At 39.4% G+C, this 23,296-nt stretch overlaps 1 protein-coding gene and 2 long non-coding RNA genes across 3 annotated transcripts; 2 read left to right on the plus strand and 1 right to left on the minus strand.

Moving 5' to 3' along the window:
• Nucleotides 1-1,998: 1,998 nt before the first annotated feature.
• LOC132849211 (uncharacterized) lies at nt 1,999-6,709 on the minus strand. Its single transcript, XR_009648828.1, has 4 exons — nt 6,467-6,709; nt 6,055-6,239; nt 4,008-4,173; nt 1,999-3,922 (listed from the first exon to the last, which is right to left on the minus strand). It is a non-coding gene; the product is annotated as an uncharacterized LOC132849211 (long non-coding RNA).
• A 1,014-nt stretch (nt 6,710-7,723) lies between these two features.
• Nucleotides 7,724-8,897, plus strand: LOC132849201 (myocilin-like). Its single transcript, XM_060875470.1, has 2 exons — nt 7,724-7,975; nt 8,142-8,897. The coding sequence occupies exon 2, from the start codon at nt 8,216-8,218 to the stop codon at nt 8,756-8,758; it is 543 nt and encodes a 180-aa protein (XP_060731453.1). The 5' UTR covers nt 7,724-7,975; nt 8,142-8,215; the 3' UTR covers nt 8,759-8,897.
• Nucleotides 8,898-21,317: 12,420 nt separating this feature from the next.
• Nucleotides 21,318-22,957, plus strand: LOC132849215 (uncharacterized). Its single transcript, XR_009648833.1, has 3 exons — nt 21,318-21,909; nt 22,038-22,141; nt 22,872-22,957. It is a non-coding gene; the product is annotated as an uncharacterized LOC132849215 (long non-coding RNA).
• Nucleotides 22,958-23,296: the final 339 nt, after the last annotated feature.

Here is a 23,296-nt window from a genome sequence, read left to right on the forward strand (position 1 = left end):
TGGAGTCTATTACAGGGTACAAGGCAGGGTAGACACTGGACACAATGCCAGTCTATTACACACACTTTTACTACAGACAATGTAGAGATGCCAATCAGCATATAATTCCTGTCTTTGGACTGAAGGAGGAAACCGGAGAACCCTGAGGAAACCCTTAAACCCCCAAGGTGTGAGGCTGATGTGCTAAGTGCCTCCTTTTACTTCAGTCCACATTCAAGCTGTTTAAGCAATACAAGAACTCTGAAGTAAACCTACACCATTGCTTGTGTGTTTGTATTTTTGCACTGATTCTACAAGACTAGTAATAAAACACAATAACGCAGAGCCACACTGCTTATTCATCCTGAGAACATCATCCATACAGTGAAGCCCGGAGGTGGCAGCATCATGCTTTGGAGAAGCTTTTCATCAACAAAATGTACAGAGTCGTTGCAGTTGTAAAAGTTGGAAGTGCATAAGTGGCTGTGAAACCTTTAAATTAGTCTCAGGCTTCACTATGCTGTGTGATAATATAGTCCATCTAATAAAGGCACTGAAGGACAAAAAGACAGAAACCATCTGTCTTCAGATTTCAGTGGATATGTTTGTTCAAAACCTTTATGTTTGGTCTCATAATGGTGTTTCACATTGTCACTTTTAATAAGTGTCACAGTTTCTGTACATATGAGACACACTGGTTTAGTGTGAAGTGGGAACAGAAATGAGTCTCCGTCTCCCTCGTCTGTTTCTCTCCCTTTCTCCGTCTCCCTCGTCTGTTTCTCTCCCTTTCTCCGTCTCCCTCGTCTGTTTCTCTCCCTTTCTCCGTCTCCCTCGTCTGTTTCTCTCCCTTTCTCCGTCTCACTCGTCTGTTTCTCTCCCTTTGTTTTCTACATGTATCACTATCTTTCTTTCATGTGTAACTTTACTCTAATTCTCTACAAATACAACTGGTCAATTCCTCCTTTTGTTTGGGCCGTAGGTCCGGGTCCGTATTGGGCAGCTTCTGGGTCCGGACCCGGACCGCGGTCCGCCTGTTAGTGACCTATGGTCTAAAATGTAGGTCATGCTAATGTGGTCATGTGGTGTTTCTCTCTCACAGCTGATGGACATCAAAACACTTGAGACCACAAACTCAGTGGCTCAAGTGTTTTTGGGTGCAACGATGTTGGGCGACAACATCGGCCACATCGCCAAGGAGGTGAGGTGCGGTGGAAGCACCGTAATCATCGGCTTTGCAGCAGTGGCAATTGCTCTGGAGGTCCTGTTGCTCCTTTTCCTTGGGATCATCTGTGAGTATTGCAGCATTATTGCTTTTTCAGCCATAAAGGTGTATATATAGAAACCTACAGACTTTCCAGATATGTTCTGGGTGTTAATGTTTTCAGAAGGAACTTTCTTTTTTCTTATCCCCTATCAGTGTGGAGAACACCACGAGGCCAAAAAAAAATTAAAAGGATGAACTACGCCTTCTTGGCCTGCGTCACCATCCACTTCTTTTTGAGGGTGGTGATCATCGCCCTGGTCAGTGCACAACATTGTCAGGTTCAATATGAGAAGAATAGCAACATATGTTTGGTTATATGTTATAAATGAGTTAATGTCCTTAGCCATGGTTTAAATCAGACGTCCATTTTAGGATTAGATTTTAGAAAATCTGATCTACTAAATTGCCTAAAAACGTGTTTTTGTTTAAAAGTACGTTTAAAATTGACTTCTGCTTCACATTTACATACAGATACAAATCTGAATATGTGGAGCAGTAAACAGCTATAGATTCAGGTACCAACACAGACATAAATGAAGACATGAGACACAGAAGACATGTTTGTCAGATTTGCCAACACAAAAAGGACAGAGGACAATGTGTCCCAGTCAGTTGTGTTCCAGTCTTTAAATAAGCTTCAGACTTTTTCAAGGTCAATTATTTCTTTGTCCTTTTTGAGTTGGCAAATTTGCCGTGTGCAACAATGAACAATTTAACTATTAAAACAATTAAAATAAACACAAACATGTCTTCTGTGTCTCATGTCTTCATTATTATTTAATAATAATTATGTGGCGTTGAACAGAATGACGGACTGATGCTGTAATTTTACGGCGTGTTTCGGATTGGTCACAAGGATCTTAGCCAATAAGTGTGTAGGAGGAGCGGGAGGAAGAGGGATTATGACCAATAACACACGTTTGATTTGTGCATAATTATAATGTTAGATTATAAATAGAGCAGCCGCTAGGTGGGTGTTACTCATTATCACAATATGGCATCAGGAGGGCGATCAAAGGCCAAACCAATAAAAGTTAAGGTGCATTACAGTAGAGGAAGGTCGTTTTCAGACGGTCTTCCACCCACCTGCAACTGCAGGAAAACCATTAAAAAAGCACTCCATGAGTTCCTTCCCGGGGCGGTGAAGGAGGCGGTGGAAGATGTACTGCCGGCAGTGGAGACTCCAGAGCCGCCTGACGGAAATGAAGTAAGTCCGTCTTTATTTGTGCAGAAGTTAGAAATTTCTATGTAATTTATATATTTTCTATCAATTTTATATTTATCAGCTTGGGTGGTTGTTGGCGGCAATCGGGTGGTTGTTGGTGGTTTTTTTGTTGGTTTATTTGTTATTTGTTGGTTTAAGTTCCGTGATGTTTTTTTGAAGTTCATGTGAAGTAATGTTCCGTTATGTTCTGTAATGTTCCTAAAATGTTCATGTTGTGGATGCAATTTTTAAAAAATGTTTTTTTTTTTAAATGTTCACTTTTTCTCACAACAGACACTGATTATAAAACACACATTACAACCCCGAGTACAATCCTGAATACAACCCCGTGTACAACCCCAGCTAAAAAACACTAATAAATAGGTCAAACACGTCTCTGTGAAAAGAAAGAAGCAGCAGTTTCTAAACTCTCACAGTGTAGCGCGTTCGAGTCTAGTTTATTGTCCAGGGAGCAAACATTGGAGAGTAGAACGGACGGGAGAGTCTTCAGCCTAACGGTTAGTCTTCAGCCTAACGGATGTGAGGACGGAGTGCGTTCCAAAGTCTAGGCGCGTACAAGGAAAAAGCCCAATCCCCTACAGAACGCAGCCGTGTCTGTGGGACTACCAACAGTCCTGCTTGTGAGGAGCAGAAGTAATGCTCGGGTGTGTATAAAGTTAAAAGTGCACACAGATACCGGGGGGCAAGACCATGCAGTGCCTTGTATGTAAGCATGAGGACTTTAAAATCTACTCTGAACCTGACCTGAAGCCAGTGCAAGGCACAATCAATTTTGAGACATCCACGTTTTTATCTCAGCGATACAGTGTTAAAAAAGAAAGGTCCAAATTTTGATTAGGCTTAAAGTGAATATAAATCTGAGTGTCGTCCACATAAAAGTGACAATTAAGCCCAAGTGATCTTAAAAGCAATCCAAGTGGAAATATGTACATGCTAAAAAGTAAGGGGCCTAAGATGGAACCCTGAGGAACACCCGTACAGACAAAACCAGTCACCAGTCAATGCTGCTGGCACAACACCAGTATGCAGGGAATCATTTACAATACTGAGAACAGCAGGGCACAATGAATACAAACAGGATTTAAACAAGCTTGTAGGAGGGGATCAAGTAAGCAAGTGGTAACTTTCATACGTGATTCCTCCCTAGTGAGCAGCTCAGTGTCCATTTGTGTGAAAAGGTAGAGAAGGATGTGCCAGAGAAACTAGGTGAGCAAAATGTGGAGGATGGAACAGGTACAGCATGAATAAGTTTGTTAACATTGTAAACACAAAAAAAGGTAACTTTTGTTCATTTCATTCATTACTGAGAAATGTTTTATGAGCAGAATTGATCATATTAACACCTTATTAAATGTTTTATCATATAAGATCACAGCACTTTATCTAATAATACAGTGGTGTGGGACGGACTTATGTGGTTTAATGAGTTAATCCTGAATGGAGGAGGGCTGAGACTGAAACAGAGTGATGGGGAACACATATCAGACATTGAGTTTACAATGGTGAGGAAAAAGATGGATCAGGCTGAATAACACTCACCAGGTGTGGTGGTGGGGGGCAAATGGGGCATGAGATGATGGTATGCCCCGATGCTCCACAGTATAGACACAATCCTAGAGTAAGTCTTCCATGACGCTCTGACAGTGAGAGACCAGTAGGATCCACCTGCATGGGTTCTGGTTCTGGAAGAGCGGACTCTGGTCGGCTGAAAGAAAAGGGTGGAGAATTATCCATAGATAGCAGGGGAGCTTCTAGGGTTTCATCTTTAGTCCTCAGTGACAATTTAAAACAAGAAGAGGTTTATATTATATATTATATGACTACATAGTAAGCCAAAAGTTATGCTATTGTTTAAAATGACAAAAGTGGACACCAAAATTTTATGCATGATGTAATGATGTCAGTCTTGAATCAGATCAGTTCATGTGTGTGTACATTCTCTACAAACAGTGTGTCCAATGAATGCAGTCATTAATAAACTAATATTCACAAAGACCAAATCAATAAATGTTATTTTTATTTAGTATTGAATGGATTGTTTGCATTAATATTTAGTTTGTGGTAATAAGAATAGTGACATTTGACTGGTATAAGTGATTTATTTTAAATGTCACCACAGTACTGTATATATACTACAGCCACACACACATCTGTGTACATTAAGTTCACTACTATAGCAGAAACATGCAGTAGTACTACAACTTTTTATTACTGTACCTCCAACAAACTTTTACTTGTGGGATGATATAAAATACAATCTTTACAAATGTATTTATTGTGAAGATGTATTTTATATAGTTTGGTATTTTATTACGTTTCACGAGTGAGAATGTGTTTTATGTTACTGAATGTTAGGAAATTATATTTATTATATATAATTATATAGTTTGTTTTAGTCCTTGGTTAACGACCACAGCTAATCCATGCTAGTTACCCATTAGTTATGGACAGTTTGTAGATTGTATATTTATGAGATTATCATTGATTATATATTTATAAATAAATTATAATTTATATATTTCCAGCTAGCATGCTATGCTAACTTTAGTCAGCATTCTTGGCTAACGGAGATGAGTCTAATGTGACCTTTGGTCTAATCTGGCCCGGTCCGACCCACTCCAACAGCACACACACACTCAGAATGTGGATATTAGAATGTATTTTCTGCACACAGAGCAGTGAAAAGGAGAGAATAGTAAGTCTTTGAGTTAGGATACAGCTCCATCTATTCGAGAAACATGTCACGTGGTTAGAGAGCACATGGGAAAATGGCGCACATTAAAAGATTAGTGCATTCATGCAAACAGAAATAAAAGGATCAAAATTCCAAGAAATATAAACAGAAAACATTCTGAAACATTAATTATTGTCCACTGTGTGTAATCTCTTACATGTATCGTCTAATATTCGTCATGAAACCCATATTTTATAACTTTTAACACTGAGCTGAAAAAAAACCCGACTCACCCACAGCGGCTCTCTCAGAACCGACTCACCCACAGCGGCTCTCTCAGAACCGACTCACCCACAGCGGCTCTCTCAGAACCGACTCACCCACAGCGGCTCTCTCAGAACCGACTCACCCACAGCGGCTCTCTCAGAACCGACTCACCCACAGCGGCTCTCTCAGAACCGACTCACCCACAGCGGCTCTCTCAGAACCGACTCACCCACAGCGGCTCTCTCAGAACCGACTCACCCACAGCGGCTCTCTAACCGAACATTAGCCACATGCTAACAGTAGCGCAAGTGTTGATGGGATATGTAGTTTTCACACAGTGTAGATATCTATGGCTGGTTACCGAACATTAGCCACATGCTAACAGTAGCACAAGTGTTGATGGGATATGTAGTTTTCACACAGTGTAGATATCTATGGCTGCTTACCGAACATTAGCCACATGCTAACAGTAGCACAAGTGTTGATGGGATATGTAGTTTTCACACAGTGTAGATATCTATGGCTGCTTACCGAACATTAGCCACATGCTAACAGTAGCACAAGTGTTGATGGGATATGTAGTTTTCACACAGTGTAGATATCTATGCACCCTTACGAACTGAAATAAAACAATAAACAAATCACCTGAACGGCTTCCCAGGCGGCTGGAACACGAAATTCCCTCCTCTGAAGCTGTAGATCTTTCTGTAGTCCCTCCTCTACCGAACAGCAGCACGATCCTTTATCGCCATAGCAACGATACTCCAAAGCACGTCCGAGGTAAGTCCCAACTGGTCCATGAATTCCTCCCAGTCACATCGTTAACTAAACTGTAGGAAAGCAGTCAGATAGTCACGAGAATTAGCGTAGCTTCGGCTGCTCTGTGCAGCAGACTCAGAAGAAACAAGTCGTAAACTTTACTCTTGTACACATTATATACACAAATAAAAGTAGTAATAACACTCGGTCAGCCAAATACAGACGCTTTAACACACTTTGTCAGTGGTTATTTACTCTATATATTAGCCTTAAAACTCGCAGGAGACAAACAACAAACCTCTCACACCGATCTGCAGTTCTAAACTCCACCCCTTCATCCAATCAGAATTCTCAGTATACCTGCAGAGGCGGGAATAAGAAGGACAAGGGCCAATCACAAAGAAATGAACTAACCTGCTGGGCAAAGCCACGTTTTTAGACAGTGTATTACTAACAAACTCCTTAAAGGGGACGTGCACAATTATTTTATCACTAGACACAGACACAGTTATGATATTATATGAACCACAAACAATCATAAATGCCCCATTACATGAAAATAAAAGAAATGATACTTAATATAACCCTAGCTGGGCTACACTAATGTTTCAGCAGAACAAAGTGATTCAATAAAGGGTTTTAGCAGCACAAAGTGATTCTAATTAAAAAGATACCGAGGGAAATGGAGTCTTAAATTAAAGAACATTAAATATATGCATTAGAAATATTAATAAATAAATAATTAAAGACAAATATATAGATTTAGAAATAAATAAAACATTTTCATTTGAAAAACATTTAAGCATCTGATGTACATGTGAACTAAGGGACACACACACACACACACACACACACACACACACACACACACACACCAAAATATATTACACTAAATATCTCCTTTTTGTGTCATTTGCCCTCAAGTTTAAACCTCTCTTGCCCCATGTGTGTGTTTTAGGAGGGTGAGAGCGAGAGGCTCACAGAATCCTCCAAGAAGAGAAGGAGGAGATGATGAAGACTCTGGCACATGAAGAGGAGTTACAACATTTCTTCTCAAAAATACATGGCTACTTTGTGAACCCTGTGTGTGTGTGTGTGTGTGTGTGTGTGTGTGTGTGTGTGTGTGTGTGTGAGAAAGTGCTCTGCGATAGACTGGTCTCCTGTTCAGCCCTGTGCCCCTCAGGGCCGCTGCTCTACTCTGCAGCTGATGAGGTTTCCAGGCACCTCATTTAGGGTAAAAATATATAAACCGAGGAAAAATAAAACAGCTCTATAATGTATAAAAGCAGCAAACTTATTCTACAGTTAAACTTTTATTATGCTATTTCAGGCTTACGTGCAGAAACATATTCATTTTTAAAAAAGTAAACAAAAAAAACGCCTTATGGGGAAAAAGGAATTTATTTACTGCATGTACGGAAAGTTCCCTAATAACATTTTCCATAGATGTCCATTTCTTTTCCCTGGATACGATGTGTAAGTGTAAGTAAGTGTGTGTAAGAGTGTCTAGCAAAGCTCTCTAACTAAAGGAAAACAATCATTTTCTACAGCAACATTTTCTAGAACATCACAACAGTTTTTAAATTAAACACCATACAGTTTGTCCATTTATAGTTACATTTAATGTGCTGGAACGTCCATGTAATATGGTAGTTCCTGTTCTAGTCTCAGTCTTCTTCTCTCTCTCTCTCTCTCTCTCTCTCTCTCTCTCTCTCTCTCTCTCTCTCTCTGTATGTAAACACTTCACTCTGACCATTCCAAAGCACTGACACTGGAGACTCCTTTCAGGACTTTCAGGACAATGCAGGTCTGACAGCTTCATTTTTGAAGATTGTTAAATAAAAACATGGCTTTAAATCTATAAATTAGCAACCAGCCATTAAAAAACACAATAAACATGAAATTTGAAATGTGACTACAAACAACTTGATTTTTATGATAATAATCTGTTTTGTTTGTTCTATGTATAAAAGGCTCTGGGGAACTTGTTTCTGTCGGTGAGCCTGAGACCCATCAGAAGGCCAACAGCATCACAGGAAAATACGGAATGTGGTTCCAGGACCCAGAGTCTCCAGGAGCTCTGTATGGGCCAGACACAGTGTTGGGCATCGACACTGTGAGCAGTGACGTACGAGAACTGTACGCCTATGAAAACCTGGAGCAGCTCGCCTGTGGCTACCCCACCAAAGTCCTGCTTTTACCAGAGTCGATGGGGAGCACCGGGGCCACCGTGTACCACGGATCGCTTTACTACAGAAGCAGACAGAGCCCCACGCTGCTGCGTTATGACCTTGTCGCTGAGAACATCGTGGCCCGGAGGGAGCTGCCACACACAGGATTCCACGGCCAGTATCCTTATTCCTGGAGTGGCTACACCGACATCGACCTGGCTGTGGACGAGAAGGGACTGTGGGCCATTTACAGCACAGAAAAGGCTCGTGGAGCCGTCATTATCTCACAGCTGGATCCTGAACACCTGAGAGTGATCAGAAGCTGGGAGACCAACATCCAGAAGAACAAAGTGGCGAACGCTTTCATGGTGTGTGGCAGACTGTACACTGCACAACCCAACTTTTATAACATCGTGTAACTTAGCGCCATCTTCTGGCAAATAGATTCAAACCCACAGGGGACTTCACATGGAAGTGTATTTTGTTGGAATATGTGATGTTAACAACCTGTATAAGTTCTTTAAATGCACCTCTGTATCTAAATTAATTAATAAATAAACCACTAATTTTAAAGAACATTAAATATATGCATTACAAATATTAATTCATAAATAATTAAAGACAAATATATAGATTTAGAAATAAATAAAACATTTTCATTTGAAAAACATTGAAGCATCTCATGTACATGTGAACTGAGGGAAATTTATGATAATGAATAATAATTTAAAACGGCAGCCATAAATGTATATACAAATTTATATATTTAATGAAATTGGAAATGTGCAAAATATTGAGCAGAAAGCAAGGATTTTGCTGTAAATTGCTGTGTTACCAAGAAAAATGCCCAAACACCAAGGAGAGGAGACATGATGAAATACAGGAGAACACAAGGCAAATTATGATAATAATCCTCTACCTGCACTTAGGACTCTTTACCTGCCTCATACAGGCATTATTTAATCAATTCTGCATTAATCTGATCTTACAGTCACACTTTTATCTTCTACACTTCAACACAAGAGTTCATTTTCCTCACCAGTGATCCATAGTGGCTGTAGATTGCTGTACTGTGTGAAGTTTGTAGCTTGTCGTGGAAGTTCTGAGGTTTGAGAGATTTAAAGTATAAAGTATCACACTGGTAGACACGGGCAAGAGTAAAAAAGGTTTCACAATTTATTGTGTTCAGCTGCGCAGCAGGACCCAACACTCTGCATATAGCATGAGAGATGAAGGGCCACCATCATTGATTACATCAAGATTTTATAGACAGAAGTCAAGTAAAGAAGATACGTAAAAGCAAAACATCATCAATCATTGGTTCATTCCTTTGTGCACTAACTATATCACATACTTAGGCATTAATGTTTGCCCCCCAGGCTGTCAGAGCCGTTTGGACTCAACTTTACTCCATTACTTAAAACAATAAATGATGACCTTCATCGCTGGATGAATTTACCACTATCCATTATGGGCAGAATATCAGTAATTAAAATGAATATAGTCCCTAAATTAAACTATTTATTTACAATGACTCCAGCACTACCCACCCTCACCTGGTTTAAATCACTAGATTCAATCCTCACTAAATTCTATTGGAAAAATAAGAGCCCAAGAATTAAATTGACTACACTACAGCAACCAAAAACACAAGGAGGACTGGAAGCACCACATTTCTACCACTACTTTTTGGCCAATCAGCTCCAAAACATATACAAATGGATTCATCCTAACCCATCACAAAGCACATGGCTAGATGTTGAACAGTCAATTTGTAAAGAGATGAACATTTCAGAATGACCTTTCTATAGTCAGACAATCAAAAAGCATCACTGTTTTAAATCACCAACAATAGCCACAGCTCTGACAGCCTGGTGGAAATGTCATCACATCACAAACACCCCTCTTGCACCATCTAAATACACCCCGATCTGGAATAACCCAGATTTTATAGTTAATAAGAAGCCACTATACTTACGCACATGGGTAGATAAGGGCATCACACAACTTCAACACATCCTCCTTAATAACAACTTGGCACCATTTTCCCACTTGGTCCAGAAATACGGCATTGGGAGTAATTGTTTTTTGGAATATTTACAAATCAAATCATCTATTCAATCAAAAATCGACACTCAGACAATTAATCTAGACCTTTCGCCTCCAATCTCAGAACTAATTAATATAACCTACTCTCCAAAAAAACTACTCTGCAAAATATATAAAATAATATCCAGATCGGACAACACATTAAGCCGACCCAATGCTAAATGGGAATCAGACTTATCCATTGCTCCCAATGCCGCTTTCTGGACACAAATCTGCAAAAATATCTACTTCATGACAAAAAACGCCAACTTACAACTTATACGGTATAAAGTACTTCATAGATTTCACCTAACTGGACAGAAATGATTTAAAATGGGTTTTACATCAGAAACATGCTCACACATGGGGGAAGTCGTGGTCTAATGGTTAGAGAGTTTGACTCCTAACCCTAAGGTTGTGGGTTCGAGTCTCGGGCCGGCCACGACTGAGGTGCCCTTGAGCAAGGCACCGAACCCCCCGACTGCTCCCCGGGCACCACAGCATAAATGGCTGCCCACTGGGTGTGTGTTCACGGTGTGTGTGTTTGTTCACTGCTGTGTGTGTGTGTGTGTGTGTGTGTGTGTGTGTGTGTGTGTGTGTGTGTGTGTGTATGTGTGTGTGTGTTCACTGCTGTGTGTGTGTGTGTGTGTGTGTTCACTGCTGTGTGTGTGCACTTTGGATGGGTTAAATGCAGAGAACGAATTCTGAGTATGGGTCACCGTACTTAGCCGTACGTCACGTCACTTTCACTGTCACTTTCACTGCACACAAAACACCCCAGACACCTATTTACACACTATTTGGCTTTGCACATCAGTTCAAAAATCCTGGGAAAACGTTACTGACTCACTATCCAACCTTATGGGGTGTCACATCCCACTGTCTCCCTCCCTCTGTATATTAGGTGACATATCCATAATCAATTTAAACAGTACAAACAGTCAATTACTCCTAGTGGCTCTAACTATCGCCAAGAAAACTATCCTCATGACCTGGAAATGAAGGAACACCAAACACATTACAACTTGGAAAAATCTACTAATAGAGTACCAGGGGTGTAGCCATCATTTAAAAAGTGTGTGTGTTATCTATAGTGTTATCTGTTTTTTTTCAGTTAACCCTTGTGTAAATGACAGGTTTTATTTTTAATCATGCTTTATATGCGTTATGATTATATATGATTATAAAACAGAAAGAAAGAAAGAAATAGAACAGTTTACCACAGGGACAGTACACTTAAAACTTTTACTGTCCCAGTGACAAGCTGTTCTATTTCTATGTTCTATGAGGTTCTCCTTAATGAGCCGGTCGATTTGACACCTCATTCATGGGTCTAGGACAAAAGCTGTGGGACAAATTACAGTACACACCGAAAAAGTGTCCGGAATAATAATAATAATAATAATAATAATAATAATAATAATAATAATGTGGTGTAGAACAGAATGACGGACTGATGCTGTAATTTTACGGCGTGTTTCGGATTGGTTTTCGGATTGGTCACAAGGATCTTAGCCAATAAGTGTGTAGGAGGAGCGGGAGGAAGAGGGATTATGACCAATAACACACGTTTGATTTGTGCATAATTATAATGTTAGATTATAAATAGAGCAGCCGCTAGGTGGGTGTTACTCATTGTGCACAGCATGGCACTTAGGTTAATACACGTTCGGCCAAAGCCGCCTGAGGGTTATAGAGGAAGGTCGTTTTCAGACGTCCAGGACATTAAGCGGCAGCTTCCACCCGCCTGTAACTGCAGGGAGACGGTAAAGGAAACACTCCATGAGTTCCTTCCCGGGGCGGTGAAGCAGGCGGTGGAAGATGTACTGCCGGGCAGCGGGGACTCCAGAGCCGCCTGATGGGGATGAAGTAAGTCCGTCTTTATTTGTGCAGAAGTTCGAAATTTCTATGTAATTTCTATATTTTCTATATTTTATTTTTTATCAGCTTACACTCGAGGTTCTCTCGATGATGCACTAAAACAGAGGTATTGAACTAAAATATTATGAGGTCCAGTAAGAGAACATTTCTTGAAACAAAGATGATAAAGTCTAACTAGTTATTGTGATGTATATTTAAGTAACCTAGTAATTGTGTCAACATCTGTAAGGAATCAATACCTGACTGTCAAATCAAATCAATTCAGTACAATTCAAAAACAATATTTATTGTAACATAGAACTGAACATAATGATTGTAGATATGTATAACGTTCTCTCATTATGTTTTGTCTAAATAAAACACGAACTTCGGCATTAACACAACTTTTATTAATAACCACTTTTAGCACACTTCAGTACCGCGTGGTGCTTCTATCTCTGGTGTTACCTCGTCTAATGTCCGGTAGGGAAACAAGTAAACTGGAACTAATAATACGTTATCAGACACAACATCATGTTCTCGCTTTTAAAAAGAAAATGACGTTTATTTAACTTAAGTAAAGTTAGTCACATATTCACAGGTTGGAGTTTCCCGAGTCAATAACTCCTGAGCTAAACGCTCTTATTACACAAATAACACCTCTTTTTCTACCGTAGTAATGTAGAGACGCAGCTACAACACAATTCTCCTCAATATCAGCTTTAATCTGCGGTCCACAGAATACATAAGTCTGTATGTGCAGACGGCTGACAGACAGATTCAAAGGGACCGTCTGTAAAGTGTGTGTGTGAGCTGGTGACAGTACAGTGTGTGTGAGCTGGTGACAGTACAGTGTATTACAGTGATGTGTGTGTGAGCTGGTGACAGTACAGTGTATTACAGTACAGTGTATTACAGTGATGTGTGTGAGCTGGTGACAGTACAGTGTATTACAGTGATGTGTGTGAGCTGGTGACAGTACAGTGTATTACAGTACAGTGTATTACAGTGATGTGTGTGTGAGCTGGTGACAGTACAGTGTATTACAGTGATGTGTGTGTGAGCTGGTGACAGTACAGTGTATTACAGTGATGTGTGTGAGCTGGTGACAGTACAGTGTGTGACAGTACAGTGTATTACAGTGATGTGTGTGTGTGAGCTGGTGACAGTACAGTGTATTACAGTACAGTGTATTACAGTGATGTGTGTGTGAGCTGGTGACAGTACAGTGTATTACAGTGAAGTGTATTACAGTGAAGTGTATTACAGTGAAGTGTATTACAGTACAGTGTATTACAGTACAGTGTATTACAGTGATGTGTGTGAGCTGGTGACAGTACAGTGTATTACAGTACAGTGTATTACAGTACAGTGTATTACAGTACAGTGTATTACAGTGATGTGTGTGAGCTGGTGACAGTACAGTGTGTGTGAGCTGGTGACAGTACAGTGTATTACAGTGATGTGTGTGAGCTGGTGACAGTACAGTGTATTACAGTGATGTGTGTGAGCTGGTGACAGTACAGTGTATTACAGTGATGTGTGTGAGCTGGTGACAGTACAGTGTATTACAGTACAGTGTATTACAGTACAGTGTATTACAGTGAAGTGTGTGTGAGCTGGTGACAGTACAGTGTATTACAGTACAGTGTATTACAGTGAAGTGTATTACAGTGAAGTGTATTACAGTGAAGTTATTGACTGTTTTTCTAGTATTCGCTTTTCGGGTTTTGCACTTTGCAGACGGTCCCTTTGAATCTGTCTCTCAGCCGTCTGCACATAGAGACTTGTGTATTTTGTCCAAAGAGGAGAAATATATATGATATTGAGGAGAATTGTGACATGAAAAAGTAGATTATCTTAATATCAAAACCTTAAATTTTCTCTGGACTTAATGATAAATACATGTCTGACTGTTGGAACGAACCAAAAAAACTAGAAATGACATTCATGATTTATGGTGATTTTATTACTTTGCCTACATTGACGCTGATGCATTAAGAGGAGGGGGTCCCCTGTACCAAGAGGGCGGCTCAGTTGACGCATTCGTTCCAATGTACTGCCCTATACAAGGCGACATCTAGTGTGATATCTATGATTAAAAAATGAAGTATATATGATAGCCTTTTTTTCAACATTTTTGGTCTAACTTGTTTCCAACATTAACATATTTTGCAAAAAAAATTGTAATTTGCTATAATAAACCTCATTAATATGCAAAACTGCCTCATTTTCTAGTAAAAAAAACAACAAAGAATTATTTTCACTATAAAGGCACAAAAGTTGATGCACAATTACAGGTTGGTATATTTCAAAGCCACGAGATTGTTTTGAAACCATTTTGACCATTTTTAATGTCAGCAAATAATAAAATCTGTTTTTTTTTTCCAGGTCAAATTGAATTGAATGCTTATAAATCAAAAATGATAGAATTATCACCATTCTGTGTGATCAGCTTACATTTGTGAAAATGTAATGTATATTTTGCCCACTGTGTCATCCAAAAAACCTTTTCATGACAATATCAGAACTGTATTATAGCTGTGCATTCTTGCAACAACTTTACACTTTTACAATCACTCTTTTTTTTTTTTTTTTTTTTTTTCCCATTTAGCAAACTTCAATAAGCCTTTCAGGAGGTCTTGCATTACACTTTGGCCTGCAATTATTTCCAGGAGAAACTGTGACCTCTTTTGTTAAATCTGAGTCTGTATGGTCCTTAGAACTGTTAAGAGCTTGTTCACCAGTGGCTATATCAGACTTCCCAAAGTCATTTGGTTGTAGATCTGTTTCTTCAATAGTCACTTGTGGTCTTAAGTCCACTCGGTTCCTTCTGATAGTGGCACCACCCTCTGTTTGAATCTCATAGGAGCGTGGAACTATTTCTCTTTCCACGTGACCTTGTTGTGTCCAGGTTCCTGTTGCGTGATTCAGGATGCAAACTTTATCTCCAGGTTTGAGATTTTGCAGAGATTTTGCTTTCTTGTTGTAATGTCTTTTTTGCTTGTTTTTGTGTACATGTTTTGTGGCTTTAATCTTGTCTGTACCAGCAGGTGTTAATAAGTCCTTATGAATTGGTAAGTTGGTACGTATCTGTCGACCCATCAACATCTGAGCTGGGGATAAGCCATTTTGTAGTGTAGCTCTCCTGTAAATCATAAAACTTCGCCTTTTTATCATGAGAGCCTTCACAATTTTCACAGAGCTTTCTGCTAGCCCATTGGACATAGGGTCGTTTGGGCTGGATGTGGTGTGTTGAAAACCCCACTCTTCAGCAAAAGACATAAACTCCCTACTGAGAACTGAGGACCATTATCAGAAAACACCTCGCAGGGGACGCCATGTCTTGCAAACACTGTTTTAAGGAAAGCAATGACGGCTTGACTGGATGTCATCTGTAACGTTGCAACTTCTGGATAATTGGAGAAATAATCAGTAACTACAACATGGGGCTGGGCGATATGGCAGAAAACTGAAACACGATATCAGTGTTTCATATCAGTCGATATCGATAATTGTTTAACTTTTTTATGGCCCATTTAAAATAAGGACCAGGAGAAAAATATATTACATTTAAACCTTTTTATTTTAAACTTAACCTTCCTCTGATCAGAATCCCCTCAGTTATTAAGACAGAAATGTCACCAACCAGGAAAACTCCAATAATTATAATGTAAACATAAGTCTAAAGTCACAATGAACACTTAACTGTTATCTCTTAACATTTAAGGTGCAAAATGAAAGGAAATGTAAGAAATGCTTAATAAAGTGTAATAAAATAGTGTAAAGTGTTAAATATAAACAGAGAAACCTGAGAATTTAGTGTAAGTTTAGTGTTAGGAAGTTTACTAGCTGTTCACCTTCTGGTGAATAAAGTGTGTAAAATATGTGCAGTGTTTTATAAACAGAAATAAAACTGATGTAGACTGAGATACGTCTGTAATATAAAACACAAACCTGATACACTACAGTAACATTGTGTGAAATATAAAACCTGCAGAAATATGAAAAAGTAACTCGTTATTCTTACTCTAATCATACTTGAAGTTAAACTATTCAAGTATATTTTTGTAGACTTATAATTAGGGCTGTAGCTACTGAATATTTTAGTAATCGAGTATTCTACCAAAAATGTCATCGATTAATCGAGTAATCTGATAAAATGTATTTTTGCTTAATTAAAGAGCGATATTAAATATACAAGAGAAAATAAGACGGGTCTCTTAAAATGAATAACTAATTGGTTTCCTTTTTTAGAAAAATTAACTTATTTTTTAAATGTATATTATGCAACGCATACAATGATATTTTCTATCCGTTATAATATCCAAAAAACTGCCGTACTGGCGCGCTGACTTTTCCTCTTTTATTTACAATTTCCTCGCTCGCTGCGGCTCATTTTCTGCTCATCAGTTGCCGGTTACTGAAGAGGAATCCAGCACGAGATATGGAGCAACCAAACACGATACTGTTACATGATTGGCTGTTAGTGTCACTCCCCAAGTTGCTAGGTTACTAAAGAGTGAGTGTCTTTGTTAATGCAACCAAACTTGCTTCGCAACCTCTGTTTTCTTCCGACGAAGAATAAAAAACATCGAACGTCTTATCGAGCACATTTTATATCGCTATCGATCACGTGTCTATCGCGATACATATCGTTATCGTTTTATCGCCCAGCCCTACTACAACATGGCTCTTACTATTGCAGTCAAACAAGTCTACACCGACCTTTTGGTATGGGCGATCAGGATGAGGCATGAGTGGCTCTGCTTGTTGTTTAGACCTGTATGTGAGACATATTTCACATGAAGCTGTAGTCTGACTGATGTCATGGTTCATCCTTGGCCAATACATTACCTCCCGTGCTCTGCGTTTACATTTCTCCTCACCAAGATGTCCTTCATGAATTTTCTGTAACATTTGTTTGCACATTGATGTAGGAATGACAAGTTTGTTTCCTTTTACTACTGAAAGCTCGGCTCTGCATGTCCAGTAGTCATGAATTTGCATTGGACAGTCACTTTAATTTTCTGGCCAGCCCTTCAGTATGATCTCTTTGAGTTGTGTCAGTGTTCCATCAAACTCAGTTGCTTTTCTTATTTGCTCCGTTCTCTCTTGAGACACTGGCAGTGATGTCATTATCATGTCAACATGCGCTTGTATGTCTGTGCTTTTCTCATTGTTTGAACCTTCATGCTTATCAACAGCCCAGGAGAGAGTATCTGCTGCAAACATGAATATTCCTGGTGTGTAGATCATTCTGACATCATATTTTTGAAGTCTGATGAGCATTTGTTGAATTCTCTTGGGACAGTCATTCAAGGGCTTTTGCATTATTGACACAAGAGGCTTATGGTCTGTTTCCACTTCAAAAGTCTGCCCATACACATACTGATGGAATCTTTCACAGGCATACATGCTAGCCAAAAGTTCTTTCTCTATTTGTGCATAGTTAGTCTCTGCACTTGTCAAAGCTCGTGATGCATAGGCTACTGGCTGCCATCTCTCATCATGTTGCTGCAACAACACCGCACCGACGCCGTATCGGGAGGCATCTGCTGAGATCCTAATGTTCTTGTGTGGATCATAATATCTGAGTACTGGCTCCTCTGTTATGATGCTTCAGATCTTGAAAGCATGCCTCCTGCTCGTGAGACCACACCCACTCAGTCTTTTGCTCCAGGAGACATCGAAGATGTGCAGAACGTGTAGACAGTTGTGGAATAAATTTGGCTAAATATGTGACCGTTCCAAGGAATCTTCTCAGTTTCTCTTTATTTTGTGGCTGTTCCATGTTAACAATTGCTGAGGTCTTTCTTGGCTCTGGCCTGACGCCATCCTCAGACAGTACATCTCCAACAACAGTTAAGCTCTTGACTGCAAACTCACACTTCTCTTTGTTCAGTTTCAGATTGGACTGTCTAATCAAATCTAGGACCTGCCTTAGCCGTGCATCATGTTCCTGTCGGCTGTAACCCCACACAATTATATCATCCATCGTAGTCTCCACGCCTGTTAAGTGCTCAAAGATCATGTGAACTGTCTTGTGGTAAACTTCTGGTGCTGACAAAATGCCATACGGGAGACGGAGAAACCGATATCTGCCTTCTGGTGTATTGAAGGTGCACAATTTCCAGCTTTCCTCCTCAAGCTTCATTTGCCAAAAGCCAGATGATGCATCTAGCTTACTGAACCACTTAGCTCCAGCAAACTGAGACATAATCTCCTCTCTGGTGGGCAGTTTATAATGTTCACCTTTTATGGCCCTGTTGAGATCTCTTGGGTCAAGACAAATCCTCAGAGCTCCATTTTTCTTCAGCACAATGACTAGTGAACTCACCCAGTCTGTTGGTTCATCAATCTTCTTTAGAACATTGAGCTTCTCCATGCGAGCCACAGCTCCTCTTTAAGTTTGCCTCGCAGTACAAATGGAACTTTTCTGCATGCATGGTGTCCACAGGTGTCACTGTCTCATCTACACTTATTCTGTGCTCACCAGGCAGACATCCGAGTCCTTCAAACACATCTTTGTTCTCCTCCAAAAAGGAGTTTTCATCTGTTTCAGACTGTGACGTCACTACAAACACTCTCCTTACCAGGTCAAGTTTTTCACATGTATTCAGTCCTATGATTGGCTGTACATTTTTCTCCACAATCACCATTTGTGTCTTTAGTACGTCTCCTTTGTGTTTCAGAGTCACCAGACATGTTCCCTTAACTGGAACATTCTCACCAGTGTATCCTGTCACTTTCAGGTTTGCTGAGTGAATTTAGCTTCTGACTTTGAGGGTTTTGTTGTCATCCAAAGACAAAAGGTTAACTTGAGCTCCAGTGTCTATTTTAAATGGACTTGTAGTTTCATTTACAGTCAGTGGTACAAGCCATTCAGCTTTATCTAGTGTGTTGGTCTGTACAGAATCAACTAGAAATTCCTGTTAGTTCTTCGACAGTATGTACTTCGACAGTATTTTTCCATAAGCTGGACATGACCTGGGCATGTGTACTCCTCCACATCTGCCACATTTCCTTTTTGTTTCTTTAGCTTAGCAGACTGTTTTGTGTGCTGCTCCTCTCTTTTAATTGCATGCACAGCAGCACCATCCCTGTGCAGTTCCTTAGCTTGTGCACGAGTAATTTCAGCAGCTCTACACATATTGACAGCTTTATCCAGTGTCAGTGCTGGTTCTCCTAACAATCTTTCCCTGAGAGCGTTGTCGGGAATTCCACAGACTATTCTGTCTCTCACTAGTGAATCTCTTAAATTTTTCCGAATTCACAGCTCTTACTGAAAGTGTGCAGTTCAGCGAGGTATTGGTCAAAACTTACTCCTTGTTTTTGGTCAGCAGAGAAAAACTTTTATCTCTCAAATGTGACATTCTTACTTGGCACAAAATATTCCTCAAATTTTTGCATTGAACAGTCAGTGGCTTGGCTTGGGTTAGGGTTAAACCTGGGCTTGGGTCAGGGCAGGGGTCGGCAACCCGCGGCTCCAGAGCCGCAAGTGGCTCTTTCATCCCTCTGCTGCGGTTCCCTGTAGATTTGGAAAATAAATATTTAATTTAAATTTATTTTATTTTAGTTAGTTAGTCTTTTAAAAAAATGAAATTCTAAGATTATGATGCTCTTTTAACATTAAAATAAACCGTGTTTAATTTTTTTGTCGCTCAAAATATGCGTCATATTTTGTTTTTCTCAATCAGCTTTCCTCCGCAGTGGACAAAATACACACGTCTCTGTGTGAACACCTGAGACAGATTCCAAGGGACAGTCTGCAAAGTGCAAAACCCGAAAAGCGAATACAAAAAACAGTCAATAACTTCACTGTACTGTCACCAAATTCAGCTCACACAGCACTGATGTCCTGATAGTTATACTACAACACTTTTTTGGGAGAAATGTCTTTTTTTTTATTTATAATTTTTATGATTTTTTCATAATAAAAAAAATCAATAACTTCACAGTATAGTGTATTACAGTGAAGTTATTGACTGTTTTTTAGTTTTTGCACTTTGCAGGCTTTTACAGAATCTGTTTCTCAGCCGTTTGCACATAGAGACTTGTGTATTATAAAAAAAAGAGGTGTTATTTGTGTAATAAGAGCGTTTAGCTCAGGAGTTATTGACTCGGGGGGGAAACTCCAATCTGTGAATATGTGACTAACTTTACTTAAGCGTTAAAATTTTGATGTCATGAATACGAAGAGGACTCAATTAGACATTGAACATTTTATTTGAAAGTAATTTAACCCAGCGTCTTTTTTGTTAAGGTTAGTTCAAACTGTTCAAAATATTTTTGTTTGCTTGCAGAAATAAACTTTAGTTTACTCGGTAGCAGGTAATTGATTTAATAAATGCAACACACTACAGTTTTTTCTATACTTTCCATAAAGCGGTGTTATCTTCATTTTAGATGTCAAAAGGGTTTTGTGGCTCCCTGTGTTTGTTTTTTCTGTGGGAAACTGCGCCGACCCCTGGGTTAGGGTTAAACCTGGGCTTGGGTTAGGGTTGGGGTTAAACCTGGGCTTGGGATAGGGTTAAACCTGGGCTTGGGTTAGGGTTAAACCTGGGCTTGGGTTAGGGTTGGGGTTAAACCTGGGCTTGGGTTGGGGTTAAACCTGGGCTTGGGTTAGGGTTGGGGTTAAACCTGGGCTTGGGTTGGGGTTAAACCTGGGCTTGGGTTAGGGTTGGGGTTAAACCTGGGCTTGGGTTGGGGTTAAACCTGGGCTTGGGTTAGGGTTGGGGTTAAACCTGGGCTTGGGTTGGGGTTAAACCTGGGCTTGGGTTAGGGTTGGGGTTAAACCTGGGCTTGGGTTGGGGTTAAACCTGGGCTTGAATGGAGTCAGGGCCGCTCTCATACATATGTGGAGGTGCTCATTAGTGAGTCTGGAACCATATTTAGATTGGATTATGTTCATTGTAGAGAAAGCTGCCTCACAGTTGTATGTAGAGCCAAACATGGTCAGGATGTATAGGGCTACTTCACTCAGACCTGGGAAAGCTGTCTCAGGGACGCTGTCTTCAGATTAGAGTGGAAATCTTTGTTCAAAACCTTTGTTTTGTCTCATAATGGTGTTTCACATTGTCACTTTTAATAAGTGTCACAGTTTCTGTACATATGAGACACACTGGTTTAGTGTGAAGTGGGAAGTGTGAACAGAAATGAGTCTCTTTCTCACTCGTCTACAACTGGTCTGTGCGTTTCCACTACCACTACCGTAAAGATAGCAAAAGCTGCGCCGGTTAAAATAGAAGCGCTTCGTCAAGTTTTAAATCAGAACCTTTTGTTTGGGCTGTAGGTCCGGGTCCGTATTGGGCAGCTTCTGGGTCCGGACCCGGACCGCGGTCCGCCTGTTAGTGACCTATGGTCTAAAATGTAGGTCATGCTAATGTGGTCATGTGGTGTTTCTCTCTCACAGCTGATGGACATCAAAACACTTGAGGCCACAACCTCGATGGCTCAGGTCTTTTTGGGTCTCACAATGTTAGGCGACAACATCGGCCACATCGCCAAGGAGGTGAGGTGCGGTGGAAGTAATCATCACCGTAATCACCGTAATCATCGGCTTTGCAGCAGTGGCTATTATTCTGGAGGTCCTGTTGCTCCTTTTCCTTGGCTTCATCTTGTGAGTATTGCAGCATTATTGCTTTTTCAGCCATAAAGGTGTATATATAGAAACCTACAGACTTTCCAGATATGTTCTGGGTGTTAATGTTTTCAGAAGGAACTTTCTTTTTTCTTATCCCCTATCAGTGTGGAGAACACCACGAGGCCAAAAAAAAATTAAAAGGATGAATTTCCTTTTCTTGGCCTGCGTCACCACGCACTGGTTGTTGAAGGTGGTGATCATCGCCCTGGTCAGTGCACAACATTGTCAGGTTCAATATGAGAAGAATAGCAACATATGTTTGGTTATATGTTATAAATGAGTTAATGTCCTTAGCCATGGTTTAAATCAGACGTCCATTTTAGGATTAGATTTTAGAAAATCTGATCTACTAAATTGCCTAAAAACGTGTTTTTGTTTAAAAGTATGTTTAAAATTGACTTCTGCTTCACATTTACATACAGATACAAATATGAATATGTGGAGCAGTAAACAGCTATAGATTCAGGTACCAACACAGACATAAATGAAGACATGAGACACAGAAGACATGTTTGTCAGATTTGCCAACACAAAAAGGACAGAGGACAATGTGTCCCAGTCAGTTGTGTTCCAGTCTTTAAATAAGCTTCAGACTTTTTCAAGGTCAATTATTTCTTTGTCCTTTTTGAGTTGGCAAATTTGCCGTGTGCAACAATGAACAATTTAACTATTAAAACAATTAAAATAAACACAAACATGTCTCCTGTGTCTCATGTCTTCATTTATGTCTGTGTTGGTACCTGAATCTATAACTGTTTACTGCTCCACATATTCATATTTGTATCTGTATGTATAAAGTCTGATTTAAACCATGGCTAAGGACATTAACTCATTTATAACATATAACTGTTAAAAAGTCTGAAGCTTATTCAAAGACTCTTGTTTTAATAGTTAAATTGTTCATTGTTTACTTCTGTTTGTTATTATTAATTATTCAGGTGCAGCAGGAGGAATGTGCAAGAAATCCTCAAGAGGATGGATGAGCTCAAAATTACAACTATAAATGATTAATGTATGAACTAATTGATTAACCAAATAACTAATTAATTAACTAATCAATTAACTGATTTGTTTATTAATTAGTCAAGTAATTTATTAGTTAATTAATTAGTTATTTGGTTAATCAATTAGTTCATACATTAATCAATAAACCAATTAGTTAATTTTTTTGATGTTTCAGTTGTTTTGTTTGTTGTAGTTTGTTGTTTTCATTGTTAATTGTAGTTAATTGTTTTGTTCTAATTTTGTTTTGTATGTGTATATATTTGTGTATATATTTGTGTATATATTTGTGTGTGTATATATTTGTATGTGTATATATTTGTGTATATATTTGTTTAAAAATACACAAGTTGAATGGTTT

This window comes from Tachysurus vachellii, chromosome 7, assembly GCF_030014155.1.
Source record: "Tachysurus vachellii isolate PV-2020 chromosome 7, HZAU_Pvac_v1, whole genome shotgun sequence".
NCBI lineage: Eukaryota > Metazoa > Chordata > Actinopteri > Siluriformes > Bagridae > Tachysurus > Tachysurus vachellii.